The sequence below is a fragment of the Porcisia hertigi genome, chromosome 19 (assembly GCF_017918235.1).
Source record: "Porcisia hertigi strain C119 chromosome 19, whole genome shotgun sequence".
NCBI lineage: Eukaryota > Euglenozoa > Kinetoplastea > Trypanosomatida > Trypanosomatidae > Porcisia > Porcisia hertigi.
The window spans coordinates 584,823-609,163 of NC_090578.1; the positions used below are offsets into that span (position 1 = coordinate 584,823).

Here is a 24,341-nt window from a genome sequence, read left to right on the forward strand (position 1 = left end):
AAAAAGTTTCATTGAAAAAGAAAAACAGTCGCGATTGAACAATGGCGGATGAATCCATGAAGGGTTCTGTGAGCTCTCTGAGCGAGGACAGCCAACCACCGATGGAGGTGAACTACCCTCTCAATGAGGAGGTGGAGGTTCCCGGGACGGATGGCGGCTTGTATAAAACAGTGCTCGTGGAGGGTGCTGGATCGCATCCGGTGAAGGGGGCCAAGGTAACGGTCCACTACGTCGGCACGTTGTTGGACGGCACCAAGTTCGACAGCAGTCGCGACAGGGGTGACTACTTTGAATTTGATCTCGGCCGCGGCCAGGTGATTAAGGGCTGGGATAAGGGTGTCGCGACGATGCGGATTGGCGAGAAGGCGCTGTTGAAGTGTTCGCCGGAATACGCTTATGGCGCTGCTGGCAGCCCCCCGACCATCCCTGCCAACGCGACGCTTCTATTTGAAGTGGAGTTGTTTCACTGGACGCGCGAGTTGGACATCTCCGCTGCGAAGGACAAGTCGCTCATGATGGGGGTGCTGAAGGACGGTGTCGACTACGAGAACCCAGCCTTCGAGTCCTCTGTAACGATGGACCTCCATATCTATCTTGGCGCCTTCGATTCAGAGGGAAAGGAGAAGCAGACGCCAGTAAAATCGATGTCCGACTGGAAGGTCATCGTCGGCGTCACATCGCTGCCTCCGCACCTGGAGACCTTTCTATACAAGATGCGCAAACAGGAGTCTGCGGCGTGCCGGGTGCGTAGCGACCTGATCCCCGACGCCGTGCCCGAGTTTGCCATTCCCTCAAGCGTCGAGCGAGGCCATTGCGACGTGACATATGTGGTCGAGATCAGTGAGCTGAGTCGTGTAAAGACATACGACTTTTCTGGAGAAGCCAAGATCTCTGAGGGGGAGAAGCGCAAGAACAGCGGCAACGATGCGTTCAAGGATGGTAAGCTGGACCTCGCGGAGCGCTTCTACCGTCGTGCAATGGAGTTCATCGGAGAGGACTATGGTTTCGATGAGGCACTTAAGCCGGAATGCCACCGTGTGCGCATCAGCGTTATGGGGAACTTGGCTCAGGTGCTGCTGATGGGCAGTAGGTACACCGAGTCCGCCGACTTCTCCCAGAAGGTGCTGAACTTGGACAGGCAAAATACAAAGGCACTCTTTCGCTTGGCCAAGGCGCAGGACGGCATGCAGAACTGGGAGGAGGCCGTGAGGTCTGTGGACACTATTCTCGCAATCGAGCCCGACAACGCGGATGCGGCAGCCTTGAAAACACGCATTCGGCAGGAGCAGAAGGTATTTGACCAAAAGCAGAAGGCTTTATTCAAGAAGATGTTCGCCTAGAAGGGAGGCGTTCAGGGGCTCTTGGGTGAATACGCGCTCTCTGCCTTTCTTGTCGTCCTCTTTTATTTTACTGCGGTGGATACGGTGGCTGCCAACTCCTCCCCCACCCCCTGTCCCACAGCCTTCTCTCTCTCCCACTACATTTTTTTTTGTTCACCCCCCTAACAGTTTCCTTCCCCCCCGTTGAGTGTCTTTTGGTGCTCTTTTCATTGTTCTGCCTAGCATCTCTCACCGGTGCCTTGTGGGGCAGTCGATAATAGCCGCAGAGATGAAGCTTGTCCCCTTACCACTACCTGTGCCCGTCTCTCTTTTTTTTTCCTGTTTCTCTTTCCTTCTTTTTCTCGTTCAGTTAGGTGTCCTATTCTACCATGAAACAGTCTAGAAGAAAATGCATACTCACGTGTATATACACAGCCACAGCTCACCTAGCCTGTGCTGCGACCAGAACCGCTAGCTTTGCACTGCAGCACGCGCCGTTTTCTGTGGTCGAGTCGGGTCATTCGTTTAACGGACAGCGCCTCTTTCTTTGCCTCCCCCTTCCCCCTCGTGGTGCACAGCACCAAAGTGCAGGCTTTTCATATTCGAGCAAGGCTTTCTTGCTCTCAGCGGAGGGCGGTGGCAGAGATCAGCTCGTCGGCATCTTTGTCGGAGGTCTCTGCTGCCCCCTATTCTCTTTGCACCTTCATTGGAGGCCCCCTCTCCCCTTGGGAGAAAGCCGGTGGACTCGCGCGGACACACCGTGTGTGTATTAAATAAGACCAGTCAGCGAATGTGGCGGTATTTTTTTTTTGTTCGCGCTGTGTTGTGTCAACATGGAAGGGTGATGTAGCCCGTTGCTTATGTGTGCAGCACGACGGCCATTGATTAGTCACTGTCTTTCCCTCTTTTCCTTCTCCACCCCTACGTCTTTTTTTGTGGACTCTTCGGCGCCCGCACACTTGCGTGTGTGTGTACATACATATACATATATATATTTATTCGCAAGCACTGAGCCGAAGGGTGGGCGTGACTACGTCATCCCTCCCCTCCCTCCCCTCCTCTTTCCCTTCCCCGACTTTCCCCCATTCTACGCACCTATCACCCCCGATTTTATTTCGCCTCATCTCGAGGGAGGCAGCGCATTTGCGGTCGACCCTTATTTATTTTTTCGAGTGCGCAGGCAATCGCACGGTTTCCCACGCGGACATGGGTCAGGCATCATGGCAGAGGCGTTCTTGAGTCAGCAGCCGCACCCGGCTAGCCAGACTAGGGAGGCGGGACCGTCTGTGATGGAGATGCGCGTTTCGTGGACGAGCAACGGCCTGGATGTTCACATCCCACCGCCGCGGTATATTTGGCGCGGCGTGCACCGCTCTATCATGGACAACATCGACAAGGTTTCGGCAATGGTTTACCCCATTCCCTTTTGGTGCGTTGTCGCCTGCGCAGCTGGGTCGTGCTTGTGTGTTTGGTTTGTGCCGCAGACCTCCTGGCTTCAAACGAATCCAGTCAGCACGTGGCTGCGCTACGTTGACTCCATTGTCACACCGTTCTCGCGATACTTTCCCCCTGCCTCACAGGGACCCGTACTCTGCGCAAAGGTGTGGACCGTCACGCTCGCGGCGGCGACGGTGCTGCATCGCTTCTCTCTGCGGAGGCTGCTGCGGTACAAAGGATGGATCCTGGAGAGAAATCCCCAAAAGCCGTCTTGGCGAACGCGTGTGTGGTCGCTGGTCGTGCGCGCCTTGTTTATTCGCCCATCCATCCCCAAGATGGGAGTATATGGCCACTGCCTCCCTAGCGTGCCTCTGCCTTCGTTACAACAGACTGTGAACGGCTACTTGTCTAGCATGCGTGCTATTTACCACCAAAAGGACAGCGACGTCAACGAGTGGTTGGAGCTGCGCCGGTCTGCGGAATCTTTTTTGCTCAACGAGGGGCCGTCACTGCAGATGTACCTGCGGCTGCAGCACGTGATGAGCCAAAACTACGTTTCTGAGCTGTGGACTCGCAACGTGTTCCTCGCTGCGCGTGACTCCCTGTGCCTGCACTCGAACTTTTACACGGTTCCATTCGCAGCGCATCGACCTACCACCTTCCCCGAGGCGCGCGCTGCCGTGCTTGTTTATTTGCTTACGCAGCTAAAGGGTCGCATTGAGCGTCGCACCTTATGCCCGAACTTCACCGGACCTCGGCACTGCGTTCCCTTGTCCATGAGCCAGTACTCGATGGCGTTCAACACAAATCGTATCCCCGGCCGTGAGCTGGACATTCTGGAGCATACCAGAGAGCGTGAGAACAACTACATTATCATCCTGTACCGCGGTCGCATTTATCAAATGCCGGTCATGGATCCGCAGTCGGGGCGTCCGCTCACACCCCATCAGTTGGAGGTGGTGCTGCACCAGCTGCTCGCGGAGGTGGAGGAAGAGGTGAGCACTGGCCGCGACGAGTCTGAGGACGACGACGCGGAGGACACGCTAGAGACGCTCGGGAAGAAGCGCTCGTACCGCATTCTGGAGGCGCTACTGCCCGTCTTAACCACTGCACCCCGCGCACAATGGGCTGATGTTCGTAATAGCTACATGCTCCACGACTCCAGCAACAATAGTCCTTTGCGCATCATCGAGAAGGCGATGTTTGTGGTGAGCTTTGATGAGCGATGCGGGACGCCAGGGCACCCAAAGGCGAACTCACCCCTACCGGATGACAGGCCCCTCTCCACGGACTGCACTCACTATCTCTGCGGCAACGGTTCTAATCTGTGGTGCGACAAAAGCTTTAATCTCGTCATCCGCTCTGACGGGCACGTGGGCCTACACGTTGAGCACTCGTGGTGCGACATGTCCACTTTTCTCGGACTCTTCGAGCATGTGTCTGCACAGGAGGAATCTGCTGAGCTCTGGTACGATCTGGAGAGCGGACACGCGAAGAAGCAGCCCGAGGACAAGCGCCGTGCTAAGCCGTTTCGTGCTCCCGGAGTGGACGACCCGCTCAGCCCGAGGCGGCTGCGCTTCATTATTTACAAAAAGTTAGGTTTGGCAATTCGAGAGGCGCACACAGAGTTCCTCTTCAACGTGGGCTCGCAAGTGGATCTCCACGTTGTCCGGTACAGCAGGTATGGCCGTGAGGTGCCCAAAGGCGTAGGCTGCAGCCCCGACGCTTGGGTTCAAATGGCCATTCAACTTGCTCACTACTTTGATCAGGGTGGGCACTTGGGTCTCGTGTACGAGTCCGTGCCTCAACACATGTTTGTAAAGGGTAGAACGGAGGCGGTGCGAAGTGTCACTGACGTGAGCAGCACCTTCGTGAAGGCGATGGCCTCCGCCGAGGGAAGCGATGACGCCATGTCTGTGGAGGAGAAGCGGTCACTGTTGATTGACGCCTGCGCCCGTCACGAGCAAGCTGTCCAGGAGGCGGTGGCGGGGCAGGCGGTGGACCGGCATCTCTTCGCGTTATTCATGGCGAGTGTCAGTCAGGAAACGCCTTCCGACTTCCTCACCACTGCCTTTCGCAAGACCAAGTGGAAAGTGAGCAGCGCCCAGGCGCATCAGCGCAACCTGCTCGATCGCCTTCATCCCGCAGGTGGCGGCAAGTTGTATCACGAGACGCCTGGGTTCGGCTTCGGCCCTGTTTCCTCCGACGGGTACGGCATCTCTTACTGTTTCTGCGTCAACGAGGTGCTCTACGTCACCATCACATCCTACAAGAACTGCGAAACCACCTCATCGCGCACCCTAGGTAACCACATGGTGAGGGCCCTCGATATGTTGGGCGATCTCAGCACGTCTCATCGGCGCGCTTCCGCCCCATGATAGAGAGGCGGGAATGGTGCTGCCTCAGCTTGCCGTGGTGCCTGCTTCTCTGGACTTCGATTATCCTCTCAGGGTACAACGGTTTACCTATGGCAAAGCGTGAGGAAGGGGGGAAAAAGTGGTGGTGGCGGCCGCGGCAAAGTGTGTGTGTGTGGGGGGGTGATGAGCAAGCGCTACTGCCACTATTTTTATTGTATGCGTTTCCTTCCCCTATACACATCTGTCCTCCTCCTCCTTCCCCCTTCTTGATTGAGGGTTTTGTCCATCACTGACATGATGTTCGTATCTTTGTGCCTCTCTGCACTGTTTCCCTCGCCTTATTCGTTCGACGAATACTATTAGGGAGGTAGCACCTCCAACACTTGTACACATTCGATGCGCGAGCGGGACGTGCACGTGTGCGTGGTGGTGGTGGGTGAGGTGAAGTGTAAAGTGAAGGGCGCTGCTTGCACAGAGGATAGATGAATGAGAGCTTTTCTGTCTATGTCTTTCCGTTGTGCAGTATTTCCACCCACACTCAAAAAAGGGAGACACCCACTTATGCAGAGGGGGAGGGGACTGCGAGATGCACAGTGCACAACGGGTCATTCACCCCCGGCTCTCTTTGAGACTCAAGGAAAAAGAGGCAAACTCTATATGTAGAGAGGCCATCATGCCCCCCCCCCCCCCCCTCCCCCCCTCCCTCCCTCCCGGCCGTCCTTCTACGGCCTGACAAACCCACACATCCAGCCATTTAAATCCTTTCCTCTCCTTTCTTTCTCTTCTCCCCCTTGCGCTGCTCCGTTTTGTTGTTTCAGGAACACGTCTGCAACCATCGCGTTTACTTGGCTCACCTTGTGCCCTCTTTAGATACACACACCAACAACAAAGGTCATACACGCTGGAGAGGTGCAGGACTGATCTCAACGCATCTCTCTACCATATCCACCAGCACTGGTAAACAAGGTCTCTCGACCGAGGCGTCGTACACTCACGACTTTATACAGCTTCCAGGAGGGGCCGCTTGTGTCCTTTCCGCATTTTCACTCCTCCCCCCTCCCTCCCCTCCCCCTCCCCGCTCTCCCCCCCTAGTCGCCGCACAGGAGAGGAGGCGTAGAGTAGGTCAAACCGCCGGCTTCCAGGTCATTGTCTGCGTCTGTGTGTGTGTGGGGGGGGGGGGCACACTTTTAATAATGGCAACTTCAGGCCCCGTCGTCGGGGATGACAGTGCGAGACGTTTTAGCCGCCAGCAGATCATTCAACACGTCAAGAAGAGTTTGCTCTACACGGCATTCGACGTCAAGTGGGTGCCGCAGACGGCGTCCTTCGCAGTGGTCGGACAGTATCCCAACAACCACGGTGCGCTTTCCTTTTATCAGCTGCACCACGGAGATCTGCAGCCGACGGTGGAGGTGCGCCTGCCTCACCCAATCAAATGCTGCACGTTCGGGCATAACGTATCTTTTAGCAGCAGCGGAAACGCCAGCTCCACTGCTGCTGGCGTGACGACAAATCACATCGCGACGGGTGACTTTGCTGGCAGTGTGCAAATATTTGATGTGAGCCGCTTCGACTCGACGAACACAAGTATATCCAATGCGCTGAGCGACGTGACGGAGGCGTCCGTGTTACACATTCCCCACGCACACGAAAGCATTATCAATGCCATCGACGGTGCACGTTACTCGGGGCCACCGGAGCTGGCGACCGGTAGCCGCGATGGCGCCGTCAAGGTGTGGGACACTCGCCAGTCTAACAAGCCTGTGGTGTCGCTGAACCCTGCCGACCCTGCTCGCGCTCGTGACTGCTGGACAGTGCGGCTAGGGAACAGCTTCGACCCGGATGAGCGCGTGGTCGCTGCCGGCTACGATAACGGCGACGTCAAAATATTTGACCTACGGACACAAAAGATGTTGCACGAGATGCAAGTGACCAACGGCGTGTGCGATTTGGAGTTTGATCGACCCGACATTCCCATGAACAAACTATTGGTATCGTCCCTTGAGGGTCGCGTGCGGTGCTACGATTTGCGCACCCTTCATCCCAAGCTAGGCTACGCGTATGTGGAGGAGCGCGTCTCTGAGGGCACGGTGTGGTGCTCTCGCGCGCTTCCCCAGAATCGAGAAATATTCCTGAGCGGTGGGGGCGGCGAGATGACACTGTCTCTTTACAAGTACCCGCCTGAGCGTACCCTGAAGGACGGTGATGGGCTGCAGCGTGGAGTAGCTGGCGCGGTGGAGGAGCTGAACAAGGTGAAGGTGGGAGATCAGCCGATCAACGCAATAGACTGGAATCGATCCAAGGAGGGGCTCGCCGTTTGCACCTCCTTCGATCAGAGCATTCGGGTCATGTTGGTCACGAAACTCGGTTTGCTGTCGTAGCGCTATGGCTGAAGAGCGGGTGGGTGGTGTTCTAGAGACAAGGTGGGGAGGCGCTGCACCGCCACACAAATCCCAGAGGTCTGCATTACATGCATGCCACGAAAATCCCCATTATCGTCTGTTTTTTTGTCAGTCCTGTCTTGCACTCAAACACTGACAAAAGAAAAGCACTGCAAATCGGTGCAACTCCGACGGCGGCGCTGGTGCCCCCCTTCTATCCTCTCCCCCCCTCCCCTCCCCCCCCTCTCCTCCCCCTTGCCTCCCTGTAACGCGACTTTTTCCTACCTTACGCGGTTGTGTAGAGCTGGATTGCCATCCGCGCGCGCGTCTGCATTTTTATTTGTGGGTAGAGAAATGCGGTGACCGCCAGCCGAAGGAAAAGACGACGATAGCATATAGGCGCCCACTTTGCACTCAGACGCACACATTATTTGATGGAAACGCCGTTGCTCTTCGTTCTCATTGTCTCTCTACCGTTTAGGGATTATTTGTTTTTTTTTTTTTTCGGCACGGAAGAAGATCATCGGCATTGAAGGTGCTGTTTTTTTCATTGTCCATCTTGGTGTGTACGTATTCAGCGATTTGGTTGTCTGGGAAGGGGAGGGACGGAGAGGGTGGGGGAGTGTGGTGGTGCCCGTTGAGTATTCCCCCAGAGTAACGGGGTACCCCTCCCCCCTCCCTCCCCTCCCCTCAAAGGCCATTTTCGCTCTAAGCTTCGACATTCCTTCGTTTTGGTGTCTCACCTCACTTTTTCCCCCTTTTTTCTGCAGGTGTCGTCACATCACCACAGCAGGCGGGAGCCAACTGTGCCGAATGATGTACATAATACACTCCTACTCCAACTCATCAATCTACGGCATGAGCAGCGGCGCCACAGAGGCTTCGGGGCGCAAAAGCAAACCCGCATATGCACACCAATGAGGAGTCAACGACAAGCGCGCCATCGCTGCTATCCACGTCGACGTGGTAGGGAGGAGAGAATCATGTCATAGCAGGCCTGAAGTGTCTCATACCATCCCAACTCTTTCGTTTGTGTGTGTGTGTGTGTGTGCGTTTTTCCAAATATCAACTGTGGGGGGGGGGCAGGTAGGTTAGGTGATGAGCGTCTCGCCCTATCGTTATTGTTTGGTGTCCGCGTGATGCAACGCATGGGGGAGGGGCTGCAAGAAGCATCACATCCGGTGATTCGCAGGCTGCGCACACACGCCCTCCCGCTTCGATGAGGACTGTCGGTGTCGTTCAACTTACTCTCATGTTTTTAATGCCGCATTCCTTCATTTCTCCTTTCTTCACCTGTATTTTTGACTCGTGTGTGCGTACCTCTCTCACCGCGTCCTCTGCAACACACGCACGCACGCCCACATACGCCAGCTCGCTTTGTGCGCGTTCTCTGCTCAGTTTTTTTTTGCTTGCGTCACGCGTCCCCTGCCTTCCCCCTCTTTCTCTACTCGTTACGGTAACAGCACGCCCTGTGGTCTCTAATTTCCCTCTTTCAAATATATTTTCTGTTGTTGTTGCTTCCCTTCTTCCGCGACGGTTTCTGCAGACCTTCCCGTCGTCGTTGACCCCCCCTCCCCCCCCCAAAGGTGGATCTCTCCTTCTCCGCCAATTCCCGTTGCGGGTGCAACCAACGCGATGGCGTCCAACAATGCGAACTACCGCATGAAGACCATTAAGGATGGCTGCACTGCCGAGGAGCTCTTCCGGGGTGATGGACTGACGTACAACGACTTCATTATTTTGCCCGGTTTTATAGACTTCGGTGCTGCTGATGTCAACATCTCTGGGCAGTTCACCAAGCGCATTCGCCTTCACATCCCGATCGTTTCCTCGCCGATGGACACCATCACTGAGAGTGAGATGGCCAAAAAGATGGCACTCATGGGTGGCGTCGGTGTTCTGCACAACAACTGCACGGTGGAGCGGCAGGTGGAGATGGTGAAGTCGGTGAAGGCGTACCGCAACGGGTTCATCTCCAAGCCCAAGTCGGTGCCTCCAAACATCCCCATCAGCGATATCATCCGTATCAAGGAGGAGAAGGGCATCAGTGGCATCCTTGTGACGGAGAACGGCGCTCCGCACGGCAAGCTGCTTGGCATCGTGTGCACCAAAGATATCGACTACGTCAAAAACAAAGACACCCCGGCTTCCGCGGTCATGACAAAACGCGAGGCGATGACAGTGGAGCGTGCACCGATCCAACTGGAAGAAGCCATGGATGTGCTGAACCGAAGCCGCCATGGCTATCTGCCCATATTGAACGAGGTTGGTGAGGTTGTCTACCTCTGTTCCCGTCGCGATGCTGTCCGTGCGCGCGAGTACCCGAACAGCACCTTAGACAAGACCGGTCGCCTCATCTGCGCTGCCGCGACATCAACTCGCCCAGAGGACAAACAGCGCGTCGCAGCGTTGGCGGATGTTGGCGTGGATGTGTTGGTGCTGGACAGCTCTCAGGGCAACACAATTTATCAGATCGCCTTCATCAAGTGGATCAAGGCGACATACCCGCACCTCGAGGTGGTGGGAGGGAACGTGGTGACGCAGGACCAAGCCAAGAACCTCATCGATGCCGGCGCAGACGGTATTCGCATTGGCATGGGTAGCGGCAGTATCTGCATCACGCAGGAGGTGCTCGCATGCGGTCGCCCCCAAGGCACGGCTGTCTTCAAGGTGGCGCAGTACTGCGCATCCCGCGGGATTCCGTGCATTGCTGACGGCGGCCTGCGCCAGGTCGGCGACATTTGTAAGGCGCTCGCCATCGGCGCCAACTGTGCAATGCTCGGTGGCATGCTGAGTGGCACGACGGAAACGCCGGGCGAGTACTTTTTCAAGGGCGGTGTGCGTCTGAAGGTGTATCGCGGTATGGGTAGCCTGGATGCGATGAGCCAGGGCAAGGAGTCCGGCAAGCGCTACCTCTCTGAGAACGAGGTCGTGCAGGTCGCACAGGGGGTGTCTGGCAACGTCGTAGACAAGGGTTCTGCCACGAAGCTCATCGCATACGTCGCAAAGGGACTCCAGCAGTCCGCGCAGGACATCGGCGAGATCAGCTTCGATGCGATTCGCGAGAAGATGTACTCCGGTCAGGTGCTCTTCAACCGCCGCTCCGCCACGGCCCAGGGCGAGGGTGGCGTGCACTCGCTTCACAGCTACGAGAAGAAGCTGTTTGCAGCGAAGCTGTAGGACGTGCTGGCTGCTCTCCTTCCCCCTTCCTCTTCCCTTTTCTGCTGCCGTCTCTGTCTTTCTCTCTCCCTTTCTGGCGCCATCTTCCGCTTCGTTCTTTTGCTGCTGCCGCTCCTTCGGGGGAGGCACACGCACGCACGCACACACGGGGATCTCTCGAACGACGACGTGGCGGCTCTCACCGCTGGCTGGTTCGCCTAGTGCCGCGTGCGAGTAATCCACTCCAGCGACAACTATTTATAGTTCCTTCCCCCTCCCCCGCCCCAGAGATGTTAGCTTGTTCTCGACCGGTTTCCTCAGAGGATGGCTGTGGAGTGGAGTGCATCCCCCTCTGCTTCTCGTGTTATTTTTCTCTCCTTGTTGTGCTCTGTGGGGCTCGCACTGTAAAAAAAAAAGGGCATTGGCCGTGAGCAGTTTCAAGTGAAACAAGACGGCTCCAGACGTGCTTGAGGGTTGGGGGGATCAGGAGGGGGCTGTCAAAAGAAATGCGAACACCGGAGCACAGCTGCCCCCTTTTTTGTTCTCTCTGAAGCCTTTTTTTCGGGGTGCTTTGTCAAAAGCTATTCAGTGTGTCTTCCATGCACCTCCCTGGAGAAGGCAACCGCCCTTCCTTCCGTGAAAGCGAGAGAACGCCACAATAAGTGTGAATAAATCTCGGTAGCCATGTTGGCAGGTTCCCCAGGGGTGGGGTGGGTGGGTGGGTGGGGGGAATGAACTCCCCCGCACACACTTTTAGCCTGCGCGCGCACGTGTGTGTCTGTCTGTGTGTGTGTGTCATCTGTTTTGTTATTTATTTTCTACCCCGGCTTTTCTCTGGGCTGCCCCTGCATCATCGTTGCACGACAGACTTTATTTAGTTAGGACATGAATTCAAACGTAACGTTGTAATCGATCTAAATCCCATATATATATAAAAGAAGACAGAACACCTCGCGCACCGTCGCCCGGCTCCCCTCTCCGGCATGATCACAATTTATCTTCCCCTGCACTGTAGCGGAGAGGGGCGCCTCACCCCGGCTCCCGCTCTCCGTCTCTTTTATCTGTCTGTGTGTTTTGTTTGTATGTTTTTGAGTGGCGTGTTCCTTCTCACTCTTTCGATTTTTTTTTGTGCTCTTGAGGTCATCTACCCAGCCGCGTCCCCCCAAAAAAAAATACATGCGGGGGAGGTGGATATGGAAGAGGAGGGGGAGAGGGGGGGGGCAGGAGAGAACTCAAGCACAACAGGCACGCCCGTCAACACGCAGGTGTTGTCGAGGCTCATTGCTGCGCTTCAGGTGTGTCTTTTTTCGGGATTCCCACAGAGTGACGCCGTCGTCTCTTCTGCGTTTAACACAAGCGAAAGGGGGAGGGGGGGGGGAAGGGAGGCGCTGTTGTTGTATCCCTTTAAAGGCAGGGAGCGATTTGACACACACACCACACTCTTACTGAAATGGATGGAGCTTGAACTGATGGTGTGGGGATTTGTGTTTTTACCTGTATATGTGACCGTGCGTGTGTGTGTGTGTGTATAAGTGCGTACGTTTTTAGATTTGGATTCCCAGATATCCCCCCCCTTTTTCGGATATCGACATATTTTTTTCATCTCCAATCAAATCGACAAGTAGTCGCACATTTGCATTAATGACACCCTCGTGTGAGGTGCGTGAGTGTTTGCCAGACATGTTGCACAAAAAACGGACGGTACCTCGAAGGGCTTTATACGATCTTTGCGGATGCATCATTCTGACTGACACGGCTCATCCACTTGACCCCCCCTTCCCCCCCCCCTCCCCCCGACTCTCGGCAGATCGTGGGGTCCGTGCTTTCCGCATCCGCATCGAGCATGTGTGCGTCTCTCTAATTTTTTTACTGGGCGTGTGTTTTTGTCGGGGTGGGCGGGCGGGAGGGAGGGAGGGAGGGGTGTACTCACGTTCTTTTTTTTTCTCTGCCGTGTTTTTTTTACCCCCCCCCCTCCTCCCCTTTACCAGTGAAAATCCACGGACCCCCGCTCCTCTTTCTCTCTTACGTCGTATCGTGTGACGGTCCGTGCGTTTGGTATGCGTGCCACACTTGAGGATGTGCTACCCACTACCTCTGACCAACGGTCAGAGCACGCTCTAGTCGGCAATTGACAAGAAGGTCGAGCACATGGTGGAGAAAAAGTGAGGAACATATATGCGCTGTCACTGCTCACCCACACACCCACACACAACACGACTTTTTTTTGCCGGTGTGCCCCCTCCCCCCCTGCCCTTCCCCCACCCTCCTCCTCCTTCCTTCCAATTTCACCAGTTCTCCTCCGCTTTTCCTTTTTTAGGTATTTTAGCTTCACGATGCGTCAGCGCAAAGGTGCGCCGGTCTCTGCGGCTCAATCCACTTTTTCACTGCACACTCCTGCACCCGTCGATATCTCGGATAGCGTCTGCTCGGCGCAGCAGAACAGCGCAATGGACGTCCGAGGAGACAGTCACCAAGCTGCCGACACAGCTACCGCGGGCGTAGAAACCAACTTGGTTCAACGACGCGCGGATCAGTTGGAGGAGACGAACAACTCTCTCTGCTATTGGTCACAGCTCATATGGCTAAAGGCAATGCGTGTAATGCCCAGAGGGCTAATTCGCTGCTTAGCGCCTTCACTCCCACCACACTATGAAGTCATGCTGAGTCGAATCCGTGAACGGTACGGGTATCCGTATTCCGCAGAGAGAGAGTGTGATGTGGAGTTACTGGGTCGCCTGTGGAATGGCCATAACCGGGTGATGTTCGCGCCGGACGCATTGGCCTTCTCGGCGGAAACGCACTCGGTGAGTGATCGATGGAAGGCAATGGGCTTCCAAGGCCCTGACCCGTCAACAGACTTCCGCGGGGCAGGTATCTTTGGTCTTGTGCAGCTCGTATACCTCGTGGAACGGTACCCCCAGCAGTGGAGCGAAATCTTGACCCACGACTTTTTGGCTGCTGCCGCAGGGTTGAACGTAACGCTGCGTCTTTCAACGCTGCTTGGCATTAACTTTTCTTTCAACCAGTTCAGCGCTTCGATTCTCTCCACATATTCCGCGTGTGAGGCACGTGTGCAGTTGTGCCGCTTCATCTTCGACTCGAACTCGGATGTTTCAGTTCAGCGGCTGTGCGAGGTATACTGCTTCACCATGCGCTTGCTGCACTATCGATGGATGCGCTCGACGCGCAACATCATGGAGTTCAATCAGCTGCTCGACAAGGTGTACGCAGAGCTGGAGAGGCTTCTGTATTTCAGTTCGACACTGGAGGATCTGTGCAGCCGTCTGTGATGAGGGGAGGGGAGGGCAGGGGGTTGGTGTGTTACTGAGTTGTACAATAGTGTGTTCTGCTTCTCTCTTTCTTTCGGTCTTGATGTTGCGTCACATGCGCCCGCGCGTACTAATTAGCGTGTGCGTGGGATTCGTGTCATGAGAAGTTTTTTTTTCTTCTGCGTCTCTTCTCTGTGTGGTGTTTTTGCTCATCCACTCCCCTTACCCCGCCTGTGTGTCTGTGTGTGTGTGTGTGTGTGTGTGTGTGTGTCTCTCCCCCCTCCCCCTCCCCCCCGTCGCGTCCCTCTTGTGTGCACTCGCGGTCATTTCCATGGTCTTCGAAGAGGGGATAAAGCGGTCTAGCGCTTTTCTATTACGTTGTTGAATCCGTGTCTTTTTTTTGGCATTGCGATGCCCGATTGTTTTCCAGTTGCTTGGGAGAGATTGGCATACTCGGCGTTCGTGGGGGTGCTGACAGAAGATCCGTATAGCTGCTTCTTGCGGGGTTCTGAGCGTTTTTTTTTTTTTGGAGGGAGGGGCAATGGAGCTTCCCTCGCGTCTCTTCATAATATACAGGCGCACAGGCAGATGCCATGGGCTTACACGGGTTTTGCACGTTTGTGCGCTGCTCTGCCTTGACAGCGTCTTTTTCACCGCGGTGCGTGTTCAACGTATTCTTTATTCCTTTCCCAGGGAATCGCCCCTCCCTCCCTCCCTCCCTCCCCCCCTCTTCCTCCCCCGCTGTACGGCACTCCCTTTTCCGTCTAGTCACGCTCATGCAACACCCCATAGGGAGATGTGGACTCTATACTTCCCCTGTTTACCGCACCTTTCTTTTTTCCAGATGTGACCCTCCCACTCCCACTCCCACTCCCACTCCCTTCCCCTCATCAGTGGCGCGAGGGTGCAGACCGTCGGTGCGCACTGGAGTGTTTTGCCAACCCCCCCCCTCCAACCAGCACTAGGCATCCACACGCCTACCTTCTAAGCGCTATAGATATGCTGCGCGGTGTGTAGTGTGCTCGCATTGACTGTTGCGCGCTGCTCTTGCACTTCCTGCAATTGGCAACAAGAGGACGTCAGCTATGAAGCGTGCGCGCAGCGTGAAAGCTCGGGGCCGTGAGACGAAAAGGCTGTGCGCGGACTCGATGCCTCTCATTCGTGACTGCGAACGCCAGTTGGCAGAGGGGATGAGGGGCTGTGATGGAGTTATCGCTGTGGACTCACTGGAGTGTGTGAAGTTTGAAGGAGACGCTGCCGCCTGCTCCCCACTCGAGGCTCTCTCGTTGCTCCTCTTGGAGAAGTCCAATGAACAGCGCACGGACAGCATGCTGGCACATCGGCAGACGTGGTGGGGCGTTGGTGTTCTGCGTAGCCGAGAGAGTGACGTGGCCTACCATGCTGAGGACGGTGCAGAGGTACTCTGGAACGTAGTCCCTCTCCTCCTCACTATGGTGCCATGGCAGGTACAGCTTCCACACCCACTACAGGATCTCGTTCTGCGCCACGGCCATTTTGTATCCATCGGCGAGTGTGATTACGGGGGCAGCAATGTTTGCTCTTTCTCGGACACCTTCATGGCGCGTGAGGCGGTGTGCTTGCTACGTGGGCTGCCACGCTGCTGCGTACAGGCTGTCTCCGGCCGCTTCCCCCTCTTTCGTCGAGTGGCACCTCCCTTCTCTTCGGCAGCGCCTCGTGTGGTCGCAGCAACTGATGCAGATTGGTCTTTGCTGCCCCCGGAAGAGGTGCCCCCTGCTCAATGCGCAGCGGCTGCCCATCGCCACGCACGTGGCTTGATGCCCTTCACTGTGAGGGGCTTGTCGTCCCTGATGGATTCTTTTGGTCAGCAGAGTAATACATCTGCACCAAAGTGCTGGGTGGTTGTTTCTTATCCAGATGGGGTCCCGTGCTCAGCGGCAGCGTCTGACGAGGCTGATTGTATTTCTCGTGATGGCATGAACACCGTTGGATCCGCTACCCGTCCACAGCAAGATGGCGGGCGGGATGAGTCTGTGGACCAGTCCGCCTTCTCCTGTGAGGCGGCACCATTTTTTGTTTTGCCGTCTCACTTGCTGTGCCAATCGCTGCGCGTAGCGCTTGGATGGCGGCAGATTCCCCCCTCCTCTCGCCCTGTGGCGGCGGCGGTGCTTACACGTTTGTGTAGCCTTGTGAACGGGGCTTCGCTCCATACAGATCAGGGTGTCAAACTCACATCCAGGACAGCCTGGTATACCCCTCCAGCGACACATTCTGCCACCATGAGGATACAAAAGGCCTCCAGTATGTGAGCCGCGACTGCCATGGCAGTCCATCCACTCATGTATGCGCGGAGAAACTTTTACGCTTCGTTGTTGCCTCCTGCGTACACTTTCCCTTTTGGGTTTCCACCCTTTTGTACTTCTGCTCTTCCCCCACTTCCCCCTCTTCCCCTCGATCGTGCGTTGTGTAGTGCGCTGCTGGCCACACCGCAGCTCCCGAGGTGTATGTGTGTGTGTGTGTGTGCAAATGTGTGTGTTACTTTCCTCTTCTGCTTTACATGCCGCTCTTTTTCACTCCAACAAACAGAAATGAAACCCGATGAACAGGGGCATCATTGCCCCCCCCCCTTTCCCCCTTCCTCCCACTTGCAGTTGCGCGCTCCATTATAGCGTCCGTCTCTTTTCATTGGGACTGTGGACTGTTTGTGTGCGTTGGGGTGGTGGTGGTGGTAGAGAGGGGGAGGAGGTGGACGCGGGTCGTGTGTGTGTGTGTATGTGTGTATGTGTATTCGTCTTCGCACTGCTCCAACCGAAGCTTGTTGTTTGTGGGGAAAGACGGAGGAGGGGTGGGGGGGGGTGGGGGTACATCTCTCCTCACGCCCACAGATCGGATGCCATTTGTGTGTGTGTGTGCTTTTTAGCTCCCCTCCCGCGCTCCCCTCCCGCGCTCCCCTCCCGCTCGCCCCTCCCGCTCGCCCCTCATCTTCGCTCTTTACGCGCTGTATTACGTGCGTCTTCTATTGCGTCTCTTTCTGGTTCTCAAACCACGTCATCGCATCAATTGCGGTGCTGTGCGACACACTTTTTTCCCCTCTTCACATTTTGTCACCGCCCTGCACGCGTATTCAACTTCACACACAGCTCCTCCATCCGGGCCACAGTTGCATCGGCGAAGCAGCTGCGGCTCCAGGGCAGAGTCACACCTCGTCTTCCCTCTCGAAGGTTTTATATATTTGCGTTTCTTCACGAGGTCCTCAGCTTCAAACTGTGTGTGTGTGTGCGTGTTAACAGTCGTTGTCGCGCACATCAGCAGCTACAGCTGTTCGCTCGCTCTCTGTACCGCTATTTCTCCCCCCCCCCCTGTCTTTGAGCGTCTCAGGCTGGCTACGCAGTTCGACGTTGGCTGAGCTGCACTTGGGCACAACCGCACGAGTTTCCTCGTCTCTCTCCTCACAGGAATGGATCCGTTGCAACGAGAGGCCTCCGAGAACAGCCAGGCGGCGGCGGCGGCGAAGAGGCCCCCGTCATACTTCCGCGGCTTCTTCGATGCGCAGAAGCGCCGAAAGGTGGTGAACCACGACCCGACCGTAGGCCAGGCCATTGGCAGCGCCGTTGTTTTGGCACTTCCGGTGGCACTCATCATCGCATTGGCAATGCGTCGACGCACGCGCCTCGCCACGGAGGCCGCATCCGGCGCCGCGGCGAAGGAGGGCACTTTCTTGGGCGAGATGCAGAAGGCGATGCGGCAGGCCATGAACCCATTGGGTGACAAGAATTTCAAGGTTTCCGTGAAGGATACCAAGTTTAGCGACGTTATCGGTGTACCAGAGGCCCTAGCGGAGGTTCAGCAGTACGTCAACTTTCTCAAGACACCGCAAGTCTTCACGCGGCTTGGCGGCCGCCTGCCGAAAGGCTGTATCCTCACAGGGGAGCCTGGTACTGGAAAGACGTTGCTGGCAAAGGCAGTGGCTGGTGAGGCCGGTGTTCCCTTCTACAGTTGCAGTGGCTCTGACTTCATTGAAGTGTACGCTGGCTCTGGACCAAAGCGAGTACGCGAGCTGTTCGCTGCGGCCAAGAAAGATGCTCCTTCTGTCATCTTCATCGATGAGATTGACGCTGTCGGCTCACGCAGCAGCGGCAACGGTGCGATGGGTCTTAGCAGCGAGGAGAATCGCACCATCAATCAGCTGCTGGCTGAGTTGGACGGGTTGCAGTCGAACGAGGCGGTTGTCGTGTTCGCAGCTACGAACTTCATGGAGAGCCTGGACAAAGCGCTGTTGCGCGAGGGTCGTTTTGATCGCAAGGTGGAGGTCCCGATGCCAGATAAGCAGGCTCGCCAGGACCTCTTTAGTCACTACCTTAGTCGAGTCACCTGCGAAGATGCCTTGACACTCTCAAACAGGCTGGCCGAACTCACTCCTGGCGTGTCACCAGCCACCATCGCAGCCATCGTCAACGAGGGTGCGCTCAGCGCAGCTGTCAAGGACAAAGCCGCTGTCACCGCCGTGGATCTCTTCCCTGCCATTGACGACGTTCTCATCGGCAAGAGGCACCGCACTCGTATGAGCAACGATGCTGCGAGAAGAGTGGCACTACACGAGAGTGGGCACACGCTCGTGGCATGGCTTCTACCAGAGCAGCCAGACGTGGTGAAGGTGTCCATCACACCGCGTGGTCAAGCCGGTGGGTTTACTCAACAGGTCGGCCGTGAGGCGTTGGACATCGCAACTGAGTTCTCTCTCTTCACGGACGTTTGTGTGATGCTAGGCGGTCGGCTGGCGGAGATGACGCAGTACGAGTCGCTCACCACCGGTGCACAGGATGACTATCAGCGTGCGACCCAGACGGTCATTCGTGAGTTCCTCGCGTTTGGCATGTCGCGTCAGGTCGGTCTCCTCTCGTACAAGCCGCAGCGACTTAGTGAGGGCCGCATCCACCAGGAGTGCTCGGAAGAGGCACAAAGGATGGCCGAGGAAGAGGCGTCACGGCTTGTCGCTGCCGCGTCTGATCACGTGAGGGCGCTCTTGCGGTCACACGATGCCATGCTGCGGAAGCTGGCAGTCTCGCTCTTCGAGAAGAAGGAGCTGCTGCGCGAGGACATCGAGGCTATCGTGGGGCCGCGCCCTGGAGCCAGCTCAATCGTTTCGGAGCAGACTCGTGCGGCGCTTCGCCGTTTTGTCGACACATCTGAAACCGCGGCTCTGCAACGCCAAACCTCGAGAGAGTCGATGCTCGCCACCTTATCTGCGGCGTAAACCAGAGAGAGAGAGGAGGGGTGGGGTGGGGCGCAACAATCCCACACGTAGACCACTGCGCAATCCTGGCGGTCCTTCTTCCATGGAACCCTCTTCGCTCTCTCTGTGTGTGTCTTTTTTTCTCCTCATCAGTGCTGAAAAAGCAGTGCAACTCTGGCGTCAGGTGAGGAGGGAGAGAGGGGGGGGGGCTCTTGCCCCCATACGTTTTGCTGATCTTCCTTTTTCCCGCCACATGGGAGGGGGCGCTGACACTTGCGGCATGAGTCGAGCTCATCGCGGTGCATTTAAGGATGTTGAGCGACCACTTTTTAGTGTGTGCACCTGGGTGTATATTTGGACGCACGACATGGAAGAAATATGAGTCACAACGCACTTCTGTTGTGCGCCCCCCCCCCCCCCTCCCCGCCCCCCCCCCATTCCGATAGTCATGGATGTGTTCCTCCTTTCTTTTTTTTTTTGTGAGAGTGTGTGTAGGGGTAGGGGTAGGGGGTTAGGGTTAGTGAGTGTGCAGCTGAGTTTTACAATGCACCCGGGGGCAGACTTTGCTAGCCTACTTTCTTGGGCGGCTGAGAAAGTGTGTTCTGCCCCGCAAAGGGTCGAGTGGCCGAACGCTGTCACTATAACTTCTCCCTAGAGGTGGCGTACGCGGGGCCTTCCCCCCTCTCTCTTCTTTTGCCTCTACCGAACGCCGCTCTTCATCGCCTCCGTTCCCGTCGATCTTCACCCCCCTCCCCCCCCTCCCCCCTCTCTCTCTCTCGTAGTTTGCACTTTCTGTAGTAGCCATGCAGCAGCCATCTCCTGGGGTCGCCCAGACAGCGCCGCGCTTGTATGACAAGAAAGCGTACCAGACCATCTATCCACAGTACATCGACTCCTACCTGACACCTAGCGAAGGTCGTCGTGTAACCAAGTCGCAGGGAGTCGAGCACCCAACGATGGAGGAGATCCTTCTCGCACTTAGGGTTCTAGGCTACAAAGATGTCCTCGTCGACCAGGCTCGCTCGTACCCACGCAGCCAGAGCACCCCCAAATTTCCAACGGTGCCGCGCGGCTGCATAAAGGTCGCTATCAAAACGCCCGTGGACGAGCACTACATCAAAAAGAGCGACTTTGATACACAGACGCGCAACGCTGTGGTGGCCAACATTGAGTCCAAGCAGGAGCTCCTCCGACGACTCGCGGCGCTCATCAAGGAAAATGCCCCGAACCGGCCGACGCTCGCCACTGTGGAGGATGTAGTCGCGGCTTACAACCCCACCGCGCAGCCGAAGGTGAAGAGGTAGCTCCATGTATCGACTTGCTGTGGAGGGGCGAGCACACACCCAAAGCTAAGACGCCGGTCATCGAAACGCAGTATGAGCCCACCTCTACACTTCTCTATGGTGTAATGTGTATATGTGTGTGTGTTGACACGCCTTCATATACACACACACATATATATTTATATATATACACGCGCACATAGGCCCTATGTTTGAAATACTAAAGCGATCCTTGTCGCTGCTGGACGATAATTGAGGGCTGAGTGAAGAGTTGGAGGGGGCGGAGGAACCAAAGGCAGTGCGGATAATGGGCAGTGTGCGTCAAAATGCAGGGGTTCATGACGGGGGGGGTGGATTAACAATTTACAGCGACGTCACGCCTCCCCCCTCTTCCCCCCCTCTCTCTCCCTCTCTCTAATCATTGCTGTACAGGGGTATGAACAAGGGAAGAGTGACTAAGGTAAAGTGCCAAAATGTCGAAGTGCACCTCTGCAACTCAGCACATCGATCTAGTGTGCAGATGTGTGGAGGCGGCACGCATTGTTGTTCACCCCCCCCTTCTTGCTGTGCCAGCCTCGGTGCTAGTCCCACATGTGTGCCCGACAGACTGCGGCTACGGCTGCCATCTCTAACCACCACTCTTACGCACCCCTTACCGGATTCGGTTTGCTTCATTCAGCACTCCCCCGCCTTTCCATCTCATCGTGTGTGACTCTCTCGCTCTTTCTGTCGTTCCCTTTCCCTGTGTTTACGTCGCTTCTTGTGCTGGCATCCAGAAAAAAAAGGGAGGGGGAGGCCCACCGGTGTGGCGACGTCGTCCCCCCTTTTTCAGTTCGCCGTGGCCTTTTCTCACGTGCGCACGATTTTTCTTCAGTATATTTTACTGTAACTTCTTCGCTTCAGTGCTGTGCGTGTGTCTTCGAGTGTGCTAACACACAGTTGGCATGAGTGGCTTGCTTTTCTTTTCGTTGGACGATGTCTGCGACCTTGAGGAGAAGCATCACAGCGGTGATGTATCGTGCTTTACCAGAAACAGAGTCGCAGGCCCACGCCCCAGTCGAATCCGTCGCGTTTGGTGGACGCCGCACCAGCGCGTCGTGGTGCTTAAAGAGGTCCACTTGTGGGCTGAGGACTGTGTAACGGAGGACGTGCACAGTATTGCGGACCGAATTTGTCGGGTGCGTGAGGATGCGTGTAGCAATGGCAGAGCGCAGTATTTGGTGGAGTACCTGGCCCTCCATGTCGACTCCCCACGTCATTATCAATGGCTTCTGAGTAGTTGTGGCCCTTCATTGCGGGACCTGCTGCTCGCTCCCTCCATTAGTCCCTTCACAGAGGAGCGCTGCAAAAATGTATTACGCCGTGTTCTCCTTGCACTTGATCAGCTGCACCGCGTCTCCATGTACGTGCACGCCGACGTTAGTCTCGCTAATATCTTGACTTCATCGCCGATTTGCGACGACGTTGTGCTGGCGGACTTGGAGAGCTTGAGGCCGATGGGTGCGGTGCCCAACGGGTGCCTCGGGTCGTACCTCTTCATGTCTCCGGAGAGATTGGTAGACAGCGCATTGCCGCTCGCTTCTCATGACGACGTGTGGGCGTTCGGCATCGTTTGCTACAACATGCTGACGTGGGACGTGGCGCATCCGTGGTGCGCTCTAGGGACGGAGGCCGGTTACTCAGAAAACTACTGGGTCTTCTTGGACCTCATGTCGAAAGCAAAGGCCCTACCAGCGTCTCAACTTCTGCTGCAGTCTCCATTGTCACGGTGCTCCAAAGAGGCGCTGGATTTTCTGGGGCTGTGCTTGAGTTGGGAGCCGACAGGTCGCCCTTCTGCCGCGGAGCTGCTGGAGCACAGCTGGATGTGTCCCTGATGCGGATGGAGTAGGATGGCTGGGGGTGGGGTGGGGGTGGGTATGAGCACGTGTGGGTTTGCTGGGATGAACGATGTTCTTACCCGTGACACGTTGAACAGACACCGAAGAGACGTGGCGGCAGTGAATTGTGGCACATCTTTTTCCCCTATATGCGCAGCTGGTCTCCAGAGCTCTGCACATCACGCGCTCGTCAATCGGGAGAAGCTTTGCGTGCCTGTCTTCACCATGCCTCGCCGCGCCTCCTGGCGTATGTGTGTGTGTGTGTGTGTCTCGTGTGACAGCGATGCTGCCGTGCACTTTGGCGCCAATGTGCGCATCGGCTTCTTGAGGGCTGTCGTTCTTCTTTACTCTTCCGCCGCTTCTTTACATTTCGTCTTCCCTTTTTCTTCACTCTTGTACCCCCTCTGCCCCTCCCTCCCTCTGCCCCTCCCCCCCTTCCCCCCTCTGCGCTTTAGGGGGACGTGTTTTTTTGTGACCGACTTTGTCAACCACAAACATATAAATCAAATGAATCGAATCGTCACGGTCAACGTCGGGGGCCGTTTTTTCCAAACTCGCCTGTCCACGCTACTACGCTTCCCTGACACATCTTTCGCCAAGATGTTTGAGGGATTGGCACCAGTAGGGGCCTCAGCGTCCACTTCGCTCCAACCGCCGCCGCCACCACCACCACCGTTGTCGAAAGAGAGCGAGGATGTGTTTTTGGATGTCAACCCTGACGTGTTTGACAGAGTACTCAGGTTTCTGCGCACCAACCACATTGAGCTTCCCAGGGATAATGAGGGTCTGCGCGCGGAGATTGTCCACCACCTCAACACTTGGGACCTGATGCCGCATGCCTTCCCTGCGTGTACTGCCGACGGCTCTGCGCAGGGGTTGAAAAGTGATCTAGTCGAACTCCCCGACGTGTGTGTAGTGCAGCTGTGCGACCACATGCAGCACGACCAAGGCGTGAAGCGCCACGCCATGACTATCACCTACGGTGTCGACGGATTCCAACTCCGCAAGCTGACACAGATGATCCGCCGAGACTTGAATCTGCAGCTGTCCTCTACATACTGGCAGTGTTACCAAACCAGCGAGCGCGCGGCCTTCTTTGCGACAACCAAAGTGGCGAATGGTGCCGCGGACATTCTCACAACTTCCATCACGCAGCAAGTCGTGCAGCACACGGAGAGGCTTGGCTACCACTTGGTCACCTCATATGTGACACTAAGCCCCGATGTTGTGCACACAAGCTTGCGCATGCTCATCCACAACTTTATCTTCCGACGTGTGCGCCTTCCGGACTTGGAGGCGGCAGATGAAGCGGCACTCCTGGGCGATGAAGGTGCAGAGGTGGAGACGTACCAGAACTTCGAGCCCCGTCCCGTAGGCCCGCAAAAGGTGCAGTGGGAGGACTCGCCATCGAGGCCACCGGCCCAGGATGTCTCCACCGACCTTTGGAAGTAGCCAACATCCATGTGGGGGATGTGCGCACTGACAGCGAACCAGCCGTTTTTTCTTTTTCCACAGTCGCACACTTGTGTATTCTAATGAGCGACAGAAAACGATGACATGAGAGGCACTTTGCAACGGTGCAAGTGGTGAGGCTGTCTTAGCGAGTGGGCCTGGCTGATGGCTGTACATCTTTGCATTCACGTGCAACGCTCCCTCCCTCCCCCTATCCACTAGTTGAGAGAAGTAGACAAGTCTTCTTCTTCTGGTGTTTCTCCTCTTCCTCTTTCTCTACGTCACACCGTATCCTCTATTCCCTTGTCATTTCCCCCCCCCAAAGAAGCACAGCCGGAGATCACCTCAACCACACACGTCGTTTTCTTGGTACCCCTGTAACTCCTTTCGTGTCGCCGTTGCAGTATCGGCGCCTACTAGCGCGACGATCTCTCTCAACACAGCGGGGTGAACAACAAGAACAACAACAAAAAAGGAGCGTGACCGTGCGCATACGACCTCTTTTTTTTTTCCATTCTCGATTTCGTTTTCATTTGTGTTCGGCACGTACTCCATTCTTCTTTTTTTTTTTCTCTCTCTCTCTCGGACAAGTGCG

At 56.0% G+C, this 24,341-nt stretch overlaps 10 protein-coding genes across 10 annotated transcripts; all 10 read left to right on the plus strand.

Moving 5' to 3' along the window:
- Positions 1–41: 41 nt before the first annotated feature.
- Positions 42–1,340, plus strand: JKF63_05857 (uncharacterized protein; the record flags this gene model as incomplete). The annotated part of the gene is made up of 1 exon (XM_067901811.1): positions 42–1,340. The coding sequence occupies one exon, from the start codon at positions 42–44 to the stop codon at positions 1,338–1,340; it is 1,299 nt and encodes a 432-aa protein (XP_067757837.1).
- Positions 1,341–2,539: 1,199 nt separating this feature from the next.
- On the plus strand, positions 2,540–5,134 carry JKF63_05858 (uncharacterized protein; the record flags this gene model as incomplete). Its single annotated transcript, XM_067901812.1, has 1 exon — positions 2,540–5,134. One exon carries the CDS (start codon positions 2,540–2,542, stop codon positions 5,132–5,134), a length of 2,595 nt encoding a protein of 864 aa, XP_067757838.1.
- Positions 5,135–6,306: 1,172 nt separating this feature from the next.
- Positions 6,307–7,494, plus strand: JKF63_05859 (uncharacterized protein; the record flags this gene model as incomplete). The annotated part of the gene is made up of 1 exon (XM_067901813.1): positions 6,307–7,494. One exon carries the CDS (start codon positions 6,307–6,309, stop codon positions 7,492–7,494), a length of 1,188 nt encoding a protein of 395 aa, XP_067757839.1.
- A 1,635-nt stretch (positions 7,495–9,129) lies between these two features.
- Positions 9,130–10,674, plus strand: JKF63_05860 (uncharacterized protein; the record flags this gene model as incomplete). The annotated part of the gene is made up of 1 exon (XM_067901814.1): positions 9,130–10,674. The coding sequence occupies one exon, from the start codon at positions 9,130–9,132 to the stop codon at positions 10,672–10,674; it is 1,545 nt and encodes a 514-aa protein (XP_067757840.1).
- A 2,312-nt stretch (positions 10,675–12,986) lies between these two features.
- JKF63_05861 (uncharacterized protein) lies at positions 12,987–13,943 on the plus strand (the record flags this gene model as incomplete). Its single annotated transcript, XM_067901815.1, has 1 exon — positions 12,987–13,943. One exon carries the CDS (start codon positions 12,987–12,989, stop codon positions 13,941–13,943), a length of 957 nt encoding a protein of 318 aa, XP_067757841.1.
- A 1,064-nt stretch (positions 13,944–15,007) lies between these two features.
- Positions 15,008–16,210, plus strand: JKF63_05862 (uncharacterized protein; the record flags this gene model as incomplete). Its single annotated transcript, XM_067901816.1, has 1 exon — positions 15,008–16,210. The coding sequence occupies one exon, from the start codon at positions 15,008–15,010 to the stop codon at positions 16,208–16,210; it is 1,203 nt and encodes a 400-aa protein (XP_067757842.1).
- A 1,148-nt stretch (positions 16,211–17,358) lies between these two features.
- JKF63_05863 (uncharacterized protein) lies at positions 17,359–19,155 on the plus strand (the record flags this gene model as incomplete). The annotated part of the gene is made up of 1 exon (XM_067901817.1): positions 17,359–19,155. The coding sequence occupies one exon, from the start codon at positions 17,359–17,361 to the stop codon at positions 19,153–19,155; it is 1,797 nt and encodes a 598-aa protein (XP_067757843.1).
- Positions 19,156–19,937: 782 nt separating this feature from the next.
- On the plus strand, positions 19,938–20,438 carry JKF63_05864 (uncharacterized protein; the record flags this gene model as incomplete). The annotated part of the gene is made up of 1 exon (XM_067901818.1): positions 19,938–20,438. One exon carries the CDS (start codon positions 19,938–19,940, stop codon positions 20,436–20,438), a length of 501 nt encoding a protein of 166 aa, XP_067757844.1.
- Positions 20,439–21,361: 923 nt separating this feature from the next.
- JKF63_05865 (uncharacterized protein) lies at positions 21,362–22,291 on the plus strand (the record flags this gene model as incomplete). Its single annotated transcript, XM_067901819.1, has 1 exon — positions 21,362–22,291. One exon carries the CDS (start codon positions 21,362–21,364, stop codon positions 22,289–22,291), a length of 930 nt encoding a protein of 309 aa, XP_067757845.1.
- A 510-nt stretch (positions 22,292–22,801) lies between these two features.
- JKF63_05866 (uncharacterized protein) lies at positions 22,802–23,746 on the plus strand (the record flags this gene model as incomplete). The annotated part of the gene is made up of 1 exon (XM_067901820.1): positions 22,802–23,746. One exon carries the CDS (start codon positions 22,802–22,804, stop codon positions 23,744–23,746), a length of 945 nt encoding a protein of 314 aa, XP_067757846.1.
- Between the last annotated feature and the right edge of the window lie 595 nt (positions 23,747–24,341).